Here is a 13,691-nt window from a genome sequence, read left to right as displayed (position 1 = left end):
GAAGATATCATGTAATTGACCAATCAGGGGCAATGTTAGATCGGCAGGTAGTGCTCAGGGATTTAATATTGGTCTCTTAAATAAGGGGAGATGGATGGGTTACTTTCGCGTCCTCGTTTTAATGGATGTTTATAATTGATTAATATAAATATTTTCTTTGATTTTAATTAATGACATTTCTTCTACAATATTAAAAGTGAAGAATGCCTGAAAATTACACTGCTGTTCATTTACTTACAAAACAAAGCTAAATAGGCCTAATAATCACATCAACAGAAAAAAACCCCTGAAAAATCAACAACAATGAATACATAATCTTATACATAAAACAATAATTAAAAATATAGATTTACCTTTTCGGTAATTCCCACACTTTGTAACAGCTGTTCCAGTTATAATTCGTACACCCTCTATGAAAGACATGATCTTAATCTCTCACACAGGGGGTGTTGATTTCAAATGGAGTTACATATTCATGCAACCCAATTTGAAATTCACACTACCTTTGTAAAATATTAACAATTAAGGTCATGTCTTTCAAATATGGGTGTGTGAATGTCAATTGGAATAGTCCTAAGTATGTATCCATTGATGCGCACATCGTTACTGCGTATGTTCAACTGCGCAATAGCTATATTCGCATCGACAGTGACGCTGTCTAAACTGCTGCCCTCTTTCGTCAACCTTCTGGATTCGAAGCATACAAATACATGCATAGTTTAGACGACTGACGGATTTAGTCTATTCGCGGTTCACTGAGTTTGCAAAGGCTTTTGGAATTACCGAACTGACCTATTCTAAATTATCTCAATATCTCGATGGTTTGCCAACTTACTAATTTTATTCAAACAAAATTGAGTTAACAACAAATAGTTACGTAATATGTTGTTTAATTATAAGACTTTTCCTCATGTAAATACATGTTGGTTGGTCTGCACATTCATAAAGTTGGGTACAGTGTATCTAATTTACATAAATTACGTTCATGAATATTCACTAACTTGAATTTCTGATTCTATTCTTACAGGAAACGTTTGCATCTAAAACATATCATCAGTACTTCAATTGCAAAGCATCGAATTCGATCTCGAGCAATCTTGTGACTGTATCAGCAGAGAATCACGTGACACAACACGTGACTACGCAACAAGTAATCCACCCTAAACCTAAAACACAACGCGTTAGGTTGAGCCCCCGACTGTTTCGTTATGTTGTACATGTCACTTGGGAGAAAAGAACAAGCTTTAAAGCATCGTCCTTCAAAAATTTCAAACCAGACTTTAGATTTCTACGAAGGAGAGCCCTCCCAGAGGTCGTGGTAGTATGACGTCATAGTTTTATTATAATTGTGCAGTATGATTATCATTATGATTATAAAAGGATAATGCTGATGTTGCTCTCAGGAATGAGATGTATTATATAAACGCAAAAGCATCAAGGAAAAGTGACAAGAATAATTTTATGCAACATATTATAATAATATTTGTCTGGCTGGTTTCTATATGTGTTGATTCAAATTGTGATGAAAGAACAAACCCCGGGAACAAACCTCTTCCTACGTCTACATGTCAATATATAATCTCATACCAGTGTATTTCAATTCGCTAAACAAAAGTACCAAACGATCAGTTGTTTCTAATCTCACGCTATCCTGTTCTTGTATATATATAATACTTGTGTGATACATGCATGGATGTGGAGAGAAGTTATAGTAGACCATTTTGCAAATGTTTTGCAGTCGAAGAGGAATATGGGATACGTGACGTAATACATAGGCGCTATGCAACCACCATTTGAATCATAATTGTGACGTCATGGATATAACGCGGATCATTTAAAGTGGAACATACATGCAGAAGTACGTGATGTAGGTGAATTTTGCGATTGGAATTGTCGATATGTACTACAACTATTCAGGAAATATGTATCATTGAAGAACAAGAGATATGTACAAAGCTATAGGAATACAACACAGATATGTATGAATATCAATGTGATATATATTGCATGATATTACATTAAATCCTTGCATCTGTGGCTATAACATAGAGCTAGCATGGTTAGTAATAAGTAATGCTACCGATGATCAAGATCTTCTTGGAAACAAGTCGTAAGCCGAGTCCAATATTAATGCGATATTAATCTACCCGTTCTAGCGTACGTACTCCTAGCTAACTTGTACATGGCAAGGAGCATATTGATACACAGATTGCTACAATGGGCTATTCCAGTTGAAGTCCATACTCCCTATGGAATACATTATATTAATCTCCCACAGATTAAGGTCATGACTTTCATACGGGATGTATGTATTTCAACTGGATTAGCACAGTACAAGTTGAAGGTACCGTATAATGCCTCATGACAGGTCATTTACCTTGATGGAAACCACCCAAATTGATTCCCGATCTGTCATTTTCAGTTTTAATATCGTTACCCAAATTTGACCACTAACCAATAACAGACAACCATCATGACAGACTATAATCCAACAAAGTGTTTCGCATATTGTGTGTAATATGTATATTTCAATGCAATCGTCATATGTTTGGACCAATAGTGTTTTAAACATTCAAATTGTCCTAAAATCATACCAATTAATAATGTGATACCTTAATTTAAAAGAGAATAACCTGTTTAATATGCTTAGAACGTTTGAAACTTATGTTTACGTGAGAAAAAAAAAGGAAAAAACTTCCGCAGAAAAGCTATGTTTCTCTGTTACTTACGTAACATTTTGCCGTGTGAGGTCATCCTATAAGACTAACAAAGATGCTTTGCCTTTTTAATTGCTAATAGCGGAGAAAGAAACTTTGCAAGAAATAATGTTACTAATTTTGTGAATATCATTATGATAGGCGTAGAGAGCAGTTTAAAAGAAAATAGATTCCTTGTTCATCGGAAAAGACACGTTAACACAAAAAGCATCGACTCCAGAGGATATTCTATCTTGCTTGCTGATTTGACACAGACGTTTCACCTAAACGACAAGAGGTTGATCAACTTGTTTACACTATAGGGAAGTGAAGCTGATATTTCGTGAGACATTACCAGGGTACATTTTAATTTGACGCTATGGCAAATGGGCGTTGTTAATGTGATTTTTCGCCAGATGGTTATGTCTCGCACACATCTTCTACTTGGTTGCCCCAATTGCACAAACTCACTACTAAATTGCTTTGTCATTAATAGCTGCCATGGGTGTTTATATTGTTAATGATCTGTGTGCTAGCTATAGAATTCAGCATAAAAAGTCCAAATTTTGAGATATTTTCTCAAAATTTCAAGAGCTAACTTAAGAACCACTGAACCAATACTAGGCTTGTTTGTACTCATTTTCATGCATTTTTCATGCTGATTTCAAATATGGTCGTAAAAATTACAATTCTGAATTTGTTGAATTAAAAAAATGAAACTTGCCGTCTGCATTCGATACCCGCGTGGAGAGAGAGTTAAATTAGCAATCTTGAATCAACCATGTAAGGGACAAGACTGCTACTTGTAATATGTATAAAACATGTAGTTTAAGTATACATTAAGCAGGAATTCCAAAAAGGCGGGAATGTACACTCTTAAGGATCCATACATAGGACAACCCTGATTCTGGAGAGAGAATTTTGCTCTTAAAATGCGCAATTGCAAATCATTTACAATTCAATATTTGAGTCTCTTCACATCAAGTTTGGTTTCCGCCGTACAGAAAGTGTCGTCCCTTGTATTCATGTTTATAACATGTTAACTCTCTTGACGCGGATGTCAACTGCAGACGACAAGTTTCACATTTTTTTTAAGTCAAAAAATTTCAGAAATATGAATTTTCATGACCATATTTGGAATCAGCATGAAAAATGCATTAAAATGAGTACAAACAAGCCTAGTATTGGTTCAATGGTTCTTGAGATAGCTCTTGATATTTTGATAGAATATCTCAAAACATGGAACTTTTTATGTTGAAGCCTATGGCTAGCATGCAGAGCATTATTAAAGACTCTTCACAGTGTGTAGCCCTTACGTACGAACGAATTGACGAGAAAGCGATGGGCTAAGAGGTTTCACTTCAAGAAAGATGTCTTTGCATTGTTGATGGTAATTCCAAAATGATTTGGTAGTACTTATGTACATGTAGAGCTATACTGAAGAATAGATGAGTACATGTGCTTGAAGTGCATACATCAGTTTCAGAGATTTTGATTTGTCATTACTCTTACGTTTTATGGATTATGCTTATTAACGCTTTTGAAATCACTCAACCGTTACATGATCTCATGATGACGTAAGCGTAAGAGGCACGTGACACGTATTACCAAATCATTATCTCTCATTTCGGTAAATCCCATTAGCCTTTGCACATTTAACGCTACATTTAACGTCACTCCGATGCGCAGTTCGTACTGCGCAGTTCGTTACTGTGTAGTTCATGTGCGCAGTGATAATTATCGCATCGATGTGCGCATGATTGCAAAGGATTGTGGGATTGAACAAAAAGGTGAATTATTTATTAGTTGGCTTGTGATAAATCGGTTCTGTAAGTTACTATACAGCAGCTTTTTAAAGCAAAACAATTTAGTTTCGAGTTAGCTGATGGCACTGGCAGTAAGAGGCAGAGAGCAACAACATACAATCAAACTGGCGGCGATAAGAGCCACGTGACAGCAACGACTCAACTGGTGTTTCTAAACCAGCAGTGTTTCTAAAATATATATAGAACATAACTTGGAATATATATCTTATGCTTCAAAACGTATAAAAATGAAACAAAACTATATACTGTACAGTTGTAGAGTTTATCCAGTATTAATTAGAATGTCTACTTTTCTACACTCTAATCGCATGAATTAACCACTGGGCTATTGCAGTTAAAATCCATACACCCCCTATGGAAGACATGCACTTAACCTCCCACACAGGTGCGGATTTAAAATGGAGTCACCCATTCAGGTAACCGCATTTGAAACTCACATTCCCTGTGGGGAATATTAAGATCATGTCTTCCATAAGGGGGTGATGGATTTCAAATGGAATATTGCACTGATTTTTATTGACATAAACAAAATTCTATTCCTAAAAGCCCTAACTTTTTAGCTCTTCCAGTTGAAACAAGTTCTTGAGAGCAAGTATCGCTTTCTTCTCCTTACCAAATGACCTCATTATAAATGCAAATATAATTATAATTTATGCCCGCTTATGCCAGCTGGCATCCTGATTATGGCATTCTTCTAAGATACTGTTATGATGTGACGTTACTATCCTGTATGTACCATGGTTTAAACAAAATTGTGTGTCATTTTCTTTCGTCTTTTAAGAAAAAAAAAGCATTTTTAATTTTTTTGGACGTAGAACATAAATTGTGAATGAGAATACCTTGATGTCATGAAGAGTGTGGGCTTATAAGTATCCCATCTTGCATTGCGTAAAGGTGCCGAAATTTGACATCAATTTGTGAGGATTGTTGTGTTGTAAATAAACGCCAAATTCGACACCTATTTTCTATCAATATACTGATGCATGACGGGATTACAATGACCCTATGAGAACTGCCTGCCTATTGGTCAAAAAGAACTTTTCATTATCAATTGAACCAATCAGCAACATTGTTAGAATAATTACACCACCCAAAAAATTTGGGGTGAATTCTTTGCAAAGCTCCATTCTGATTGGTGATTAAAATGACGATATCATGTAATTGACCAATCAAAGACAATGTTAGATCGGCAGGTAGTGCTCAGGGGGTTAAGCTCGCCTCTGCTCTGCCTTGATGTAATAATATTGAGTCTTCAAATTTCAATTCCTATCCGTAATTAGTTCTAGTGAGAAAAAAGTGTTCAAAAAGAAGAAAAATTTAATTGAATGTGGGACTATAAGAGACCGTAGATTTTTTTACACAAGTGTAATTATTAGTAGTCATATTGTCATTTTGTATTGATTGTTCTTTTTTTGGACAATGATAAAGTATAACTTCTAAAAAGATGATGTAATATTTTGTCACTATTAATTAGGCAAGTAGCTGCGTAAATAAGTCAAATATTGAGCAAACAGCACATGTTTAATTGTTTAGAATCCACATGCTTACCAATTTTGTCAGGATTAACTAAACTGTGCGTCGGCTGTATTAAATTCTGTATTGGTTCATATCATTAATAATTGCTTAAAATGGTTCACAACGGTGTCAACGGTGTACAATCTTAAGATATAAGTTTACAATTAGTATAATTACCCAACAGGTATTTTAAAAGCTCGCAGTGAGACTTTCGGGCATGACAAATTTACTATTAAATATATTTTACACCATTTTATCATTAATCGATGGCACATATCAGTCATTTCACAAAATTGATGCTGCAGTGTGATATAATTGGAACCGCCTCAATTTAGGATTATCCCTGCAATATTAATTCCTAGAGCGCTATTACTATACAGCTTCAAAACAATTCAGCTTCAAATTAAAATGCACGAATATAGGTCAATATTGTGGAGTCTCATAAAACAAGCGCATTGTGCATTTTTATCGTTTGACAAAAATTGACGTATAGGCACAACTTTGGGTAAGAAGCTTAATTTTAACTCTAATCGCGAAGGCGTGCTATTGGTGTTTGACAAATGAAATAGATTGTTCTTTCCAAAACAACAATAAACGAACCAGCTCATTGGTCAAGTAACAGTTACTCGTCGCCAGTATACTAGAGAGTCGGCTAAACATTTTTAGAGATTCATAAACAATGTCTACTGAATCAAAATTTCACAGAATATAAAATAATGATGAAAAAGTAAAATATTATTACGATCATGATAAAATTACATTAAAATTATTTAGAACGCAAAATTGCATGCCCTAGAACTTATTCAGTTTTGCCCTTATATTACTTGAAAGTTCATTAAAAGAAAAATCGTCTGAAATATGACTAAAAGCAATGTGTCTCTATTGTAGCGAGAAAACACTGGCGGGAAAATACTGGCGGGAAAATAATATCACATCCAGAAACCCAATTTGCATATCACCTGCCTCACCTGCAGACTGCAGTTACTCGGGTAGAAAGCAAAGCTACGGGATGTTAATTTTCATCCCAAATAAGTTTTACCTATATTCATTATCTATTTCATATATATAATTTACGTCTGTGGAATTTAATGAAAGCACGTGCGACCAGGTGCTTCTATTGATTACCAGGAATTTAATTTCCTTTACGAGACCACGCCCTGGTTTAATGCACACTCTATTATAGTCTTACACTCAGCTGTAGCAATGGGGGACGAAAGCATGTACTTTACAACATGAGTGGATTACGTCCGAGGTCATCCTCTTACGCTAGTAATTACGTCCGAGGTCATCCTCGTACGCTAAATGTAATTACGTCCAAGGTCATCCTCGTACGGTGTTTATTACGTCAGAGGTCATCCTCGTACTCTAGTAATTACGTCCAAGGTCATCCTCGTACGGTGGTTATTACGTCCGAGGTCATCCTCGTACGCTAAAGGTCTAATTATTACAGCTGAATAAGACGTCAATTTAGTGGGACGGGTGCTCGCTTAATTTAAACACTTATAAGTATACGTGCCCGTAAGATTAAATTAGCCTTTATTATATTTAATGCACGTGTAAATATTGATTCACATAACTTATTAATTAGTATTAATATTATCACATGTCATGCATTATTCATGAACTTTATCATTTAAATATGCATATCACCTTGTAGTATTATCATAATGTACATCTTTACGTAATAAATGTAACACATCAATACATTTTGCTCAGGAAAAGTATGTATTTAACGCAAAAAGGGCTAAAATGATTAATTAAAATAATTGGAAATGATATGACCAGCTAAAGCATCCATGCTCCTGAGACCTGCTCCCGTAAAAACTCAGCATAAAATCGGAAAATTGCTATATTTAAATGTGTCACCATTTTTTCTAATGGGCTATCCATTTGAAATCCACATTACCCCTTTGGAAGATTTTTGAAATATCTTCCATAGGAGGAGTAAGGTTTTCAAATGTAATTGGTCAGGGTAAATCATTTTGAAACTCATACTCCCTCTGTAGCTTTACTTATATCTTCCACAACTGGACTGAGTATTTCAAATGGAACCCAACTGTCTAATCTATTGGATACTCATACTCCCTCTGTGGAAGACTTTAGCTAAATTTTCCACAGAGGTAGTGTGGATTTTAAATGGAACAGCCCATGGCGATTTTGTCCAGGTTTGTTGGTAGCACTGTCTGTATAATGCCCTGCTGATTGTAACTATCATGTACAATAAAACTGCCACTAAAAGACATTAAAATCCCCGGTTCAAATCGATGATATTCAAGTTTAAAAAAAATCTAAGTTACAATGTTTTTGTTTACCCAGGTTCTTTTAAAAAACTTGAATATCATCAATTTTCCATCAGTTATACAGACTACCTTTTCGTATATTCAGCAATCTATATCCCCGTAATAGGAATGCAGTTTACTCTATATTAATGCCATCTTAGGAATAGCGAGCCTGACGAATCCAGATTGATCTTAATTGATGTATGTATGCATGGAAAATCAGCCGGTTTTTGTCAAAAGTGGATTATTATTGACTGAAAAATATCTGCAATTTTGTACAGATTGTCAGTGATATTTTGTGCTATAATTGTGGACAGAGATAAAAAGACTAGTTTGCGTCTGACGTCATCTGTCAATCACATTCCGCATGGTTTGTTTACAAGTGTCGTGATGATATGCCCTGCTGAACACGGCGGTTATTGTTAATTTTGCACCTTCAGACATACAAACCATCTCAAAAGTTAGGTCTTTATCATGTTTATAGTAGGAATCTTTCTTTCGCGAAGGCACCATGTCAACAATGCCTAGAAAAGTTGCTTTTTGCTCTGTAAAAGTACGTAATTTTTTGCTATTCCTCTTCTCCGATCGATCTTCCTTTTTACGCGCTATCAACCAATCAAGGATCGTAGGGAATTTGATTGACAGTGACGTCAGACCGTCTTTTTATCTCTGTCTTTTATTATATATACTTTTATTTATTAAAAAACGTGGCGACGTAACGGCAAAAAAAGCCCCCCCAAAATGGGCTAAAAACACATTGTAAAAAAAGGCTACTCAATGGTGACTTTGGCATACTTATGCGCGCGGCTGTGACTAGAGACAAACCTTCTTCTTATTTTTCCCAATGTTTAATATTCAATGGAAGAACACTGTAAGAACACGTTCCAAATATTTGATTAGTTTAGGTCAAGTTGTGAGAGTATTTACTTCTGATTTTCTTCTACAAGAAATCGTGTTATGATTTTACAATATTTTGATTATTTGCATAAAATACCACAAACACTTTCAATAAAACAATGAGTCATTCTTCAAAGCAAATAGCTACCTCAAGTGATCGTGAACGCACTATAGCTTGGCCCTAATATGGTAAAATCATTATAAGGTACATCACTAGCAATTTACTGTCTTTTGCCTTAGTCGACGTTACCTTTTCTGACTCACGTGGAAAACAGTTGTAACATATATGAGATTAAAACAATGTTATTGTCTATACCATAGATGATTATGCATATGGCACATACTTTAGCAAAGGAAATTATCTTCTTCTTATTGTCTTATAAAAGTTACACCATTTTACCATGTGAGGGTCATTGACAAAATTGACCAAAGCATCAGCAAAAGGAGGTAACATGTTATACTTTGATCAGCTTGTAATCGGCGGGCCTTATAACATCGCGGATTAATATCAAAATATTTTATTTTGAGAGTTGTCTTGTGACATCTTGCCAGAAGCATCACGAATTATTAATTCAAGTCCTATACTTATACTTTCTTTAACACAAAAAGTATAGACCAGACATGTCAACTATTAGCACTCTATCTTAACGTGGGTCTACTTTTCGGCGTAGTGGTAAAAGCCTAACCTTTCCCGCCTATTACGAGCTGATCAAACTATAGTGAAGTTATAAGTTACTTTTACCATATTATGGCCGTGAACGATCTCCTTCTAGTATTACTTACCCATATCACCATATACAGTAATCACGCAATGTTGCTTTATTGCAAAACAAAAATTTCCTAACGGTGTGTTTCTACCATTTATCATTTGTACAAAAAACGAAAAAGAATTTATATAGCTTATGTAAGTTAGTATTATAATAGATTATACATAACTGAAATTGGCTGTAAAGATAAACCTTTGTGCAGTCTCTGCAGCGTATGAGAGTTTAGAGTTGAAGACATTTTTTTGGATGACGACATTATCCATTTACTTTGTCCTATGGATGTTCATTTTAGCGCACATAAACTTGAGTCTCCCCGCCTCACCCGTGTTTGTTTGTTCGCTTATTTGTCAAATTCTTTGCAGTGGGTATAAAGTTGACAATTACCTATTTTGTTTTGGTATATATAAGCATAACATGGACTTCTAACAATATGTTGTTCAGTAATATTGTAAAGAAAAGAGAAATACCAATCCAATTCAACCACTCCCTCCGCTTTTGATTTATTTCATGGACCCACATTTATGTTGTTTTCGGCATGTTTTCATGTCACGATCTATATACATAACACGGGTCACTATATAACATATCGTGTCTCATGCTCATGTCTCTCCACTGTCTAACCATCCAATGTTATTACTTGCAAAATAATTCATATATCCACTCATCCTTCTATAATATGCGCGTGAGCCATAAAATGCGGAGATGATTGGACTGTCACTGTTACTTGACATCAAATGCTGTATGGATTTTGGACTCATTTTAACCCACTGAGCACTACTGCCTTTCTAACAACAACTTTGATTGGTTAATGACAAGTGATATTCATTTGAATAGCCAACAGTTTTGAAAATATTTCACCGCATTAGTTTTAAATGGTGGTGTTATTCTCACAAGATCACTGATTGGTTCAATAAATGAAACAACATCCATTCTGACCAATCGGCAGGTAGTTCTCATGGGGTTAATAACGCAATGTGCTTTATTCAACGCTGCGCTGTGTAGGCACTCACTAAAGCAGTTTTGATTCTTTATCTCTCTGTGTATTATGGAAAAGAATAGTCGTATCAAAGGAGAGACATATGGTCCTTATTACTATCCTTTCTTTCCCATTGGGCTATTCTATTTATAACCCACATCCCCCCTGTGGAAGATTTTGGAAATATTAGCCACAAGGGAGTATGAATTTCAAATGGAATAAACACATTATACATTTAGGAAGCTCCATTTCAATTTCATACACCCTCTGAGAAAGATTCAACTTGAATCTTCCACAAAGAGAGGATGAGCTTCAAATAGAGTGTGTTAATGTGCTAATTCCATACTCACCATGCGGAAGATAGCCTATATCCAAAATCTTCTACAGGGGGCGTGTGGACTTTAAAAGGAAAAGCCCATTTATCTACAATTTAAGCTCAATGCATAATAGCATATTTTTCATTAAGAAACATATCAGTCATAGAAATCCTCAATATTGGCCGCTGCCACAGCAGACAATATAACATTCCCATGATGCTTCAGTACAGTGTTTCTATAAACTAACACGTAAAAAACTTCGAAACAAAAATTAAGACAATTGCTTTGCCTGTCGTTTGAGATAGTAGTTCTAATATGCATATTGACCTTGTTGATGTTCCACGAACAAGCCATGACACCATTTAGCAATGTGTATCAAGGTTTCAAGTGTGATGCAGCACAATAACAGCAATGCATCATGGGAAGACGTAGTTATCTGTTGTGGGGCGTTGCTTTGATAGATTTAATGGTATCCAAGATGAAATCATATATAGATTACATCCCAGAGTTATCATACATGTACAATGCTCACGGGGATAGACAATATACTTTGGTTACTTTGGTTTCGTTGTATATAAAACGCTCTATAAATACAGGTAATATAAAAATAAATCATTGTAAATATAAGTTTGCTTATAATTATATGATATGTTAAGTTTAACAATGGGGTGCATAGAGCACATATTTAGAGACTAGGGTATTATGATTTTTTGTTGAACCTTATGCATTATGTTTTTCACCTGAATGTGTTATTTTTTGTATGAGATTGTCAATATGTGTAGATTATAAGTTGTTGCAATATTTGTTGGTTATGTTATGCAATTTTATTAGTAGCTACCAGATACGTTTACGAATTGTAATCCGCTTGATTCGCGTCATTTACATTGTATTTTTTCTCATGAAAAGTAAACGAACTGTAAGAAGTTAGTGAAAGTAAGATCTCGTGTGTAATACATGCTTTAACAATTCATCCTGAGAAATATAATTTAACAATTCATCCCGAGAAATGTATTAATAATTCATCCGAGAAATATAAAACATTCCTAACTGGCACTTCCTACCGTTGGTGGCGTGCACATCGATATCGAGTATTATAAAATAACGAAAGCGAGGTCAAGAAGGGTGTCACGTGATAAGAAAATAATGAAAGCGAGGTCAAAAAGATGGTGATATTGATGTTCAGAACATACGGCAGGAAAGTGCCATTCATAGGAAGTGTCTATATATTCATGAATTGGGTAACATAATAATACATTAACTCATTAATACAATAATGCCCATTGGTGATTTTACTTCACCAGAAATAAAATTTATTATCCTTTTCCTCGTGGTCAGAGGAACGGGAATATTTTGCATATTGCCGAATAATAGTTTGCAATAAACCGTCCCCATATAAGATGCGAAGTGTCTGACGTAATTCGCCAAGTACAGCATGGCTAATAGTTGGCTTTGCGCCGTAAAAAAATCTGTAATCATATTTATAAATGAGGGAGTTTGCTGACGGCTAATAGTTAGTTGTTATTCGTCTGTTTGCGGCACTAGTATCTACGAATTACCATATCTTTATTATTCAAATACAAACAAATATTATAGGCCTCGTAAATCATCATGTCCAACGCGCTATATTTAGGCCAGCCCAACAAGATATTTGCATGGTGGTGTAATTTGATTTCAACTTTGCAGCGCTTTGTGCTTCGTTAAAAAAAACCAATACACAGACATAGTACAGCAAGGAAAGAAATCTTGTTCGCAATTATTCTTGAAATAGAATATGTTGAAAACAAGTTGTAGATATTCTTCCTATTAGCTACATGCAATTAATAAGCCCGCAACAAATTGCACGAATAGATCGACGGCATATCAAATTTTAATAAATACATTCATCTGTTCTAGAAAGTCTAAACAATATTCATGATTATGAATTAATTTGTTTATATTGCACAAGGATAATGCAATATTCAATCTCATGATTTTATTGCGCAATTTTCTTCCTAGTAAAAAATTATAACTAAAAACTGCCGAGAGATTGGATGGGGTAAAATGATTTACAATTCAGTGCACATATTATTTGATATGTAATGCCCGTAAGGATGTTTATGACTCTATAATTCAATATTGGGGAGTGACAGAGCATTTAACATAACGAGTTAGTAGTCCAAGAAAGCCGTATCTGCCATAGCTGCCAGGTGTCATATGTGTACAATGTAAAATGCAGATATTGTCAAATATCTATATGGCAGCTATTGCAGTTAGGGGATTTTTGTACACAGCCCTGGGTGCTGATTTTATTCTACTTTTCCCCCATCATAATCAAGATTACATAAGCAAGTCGTATGGAGTATAAAACATGAAATAAAATTATGCGATAAATAAATTGAAACTTAAATTATGCAGCATTTCGCATGTTTTGGTAAGCTT

At 34.9% G+C, this 13,691-nt stretch overlaps 1 protein-coding gene across 4 annotated transcripts in view; it reads left to right on the top strand.

Moving 5' to 3' along the window:
• Positions 1-3,765, top strand: part of LOC140170431 (kelch-like protein 20) — a 187,237-nt gene extending 183,472 nt beyond the window's left edge. Inside the window, exon 4 of one of the 4 annotated variants that reach the window (XM_072193801.1) lies at positions 1,028-3,765. In XM_072193801.1, the coding sequence (XP_072049902.1) occupies positions 1,028-1,327 (300 nt within the window). In that variant the 3' untranslated portion in view covers positions 1,328-3,765. The remainder of the gene's footprint in view (positions 1-1,027) is intronic. The other 3 variants (XM_072193803.1, XM_072193805.1, XM_072193802.1) reach the window with 3 other exon arrangements.
• The last annotated feature ends 9,926 nt before the right edge of the window (positions 3,766-13,691 follow it).

The sequence above is a fragment of the Amphiura filiformis genome, chromosome 14, assembly GCF_039555335.1.
Source record: "Amphiura filiformis chromosome 14, Afil_fr2py, whole genome shotgun sequence".
Taxonomy (NCBI): domain Eukaryota; kingdom Metazoa; phylum Echinodermata; class Ophiuroidea; order Amphilepidida; family Amphiuridae; genus Amphiura; species Amphiura filiformis.
Note: the sequence above shows the minus strand (reverse complement) of the source record. Positions and strands in the feature narration are given on the sequence as shown.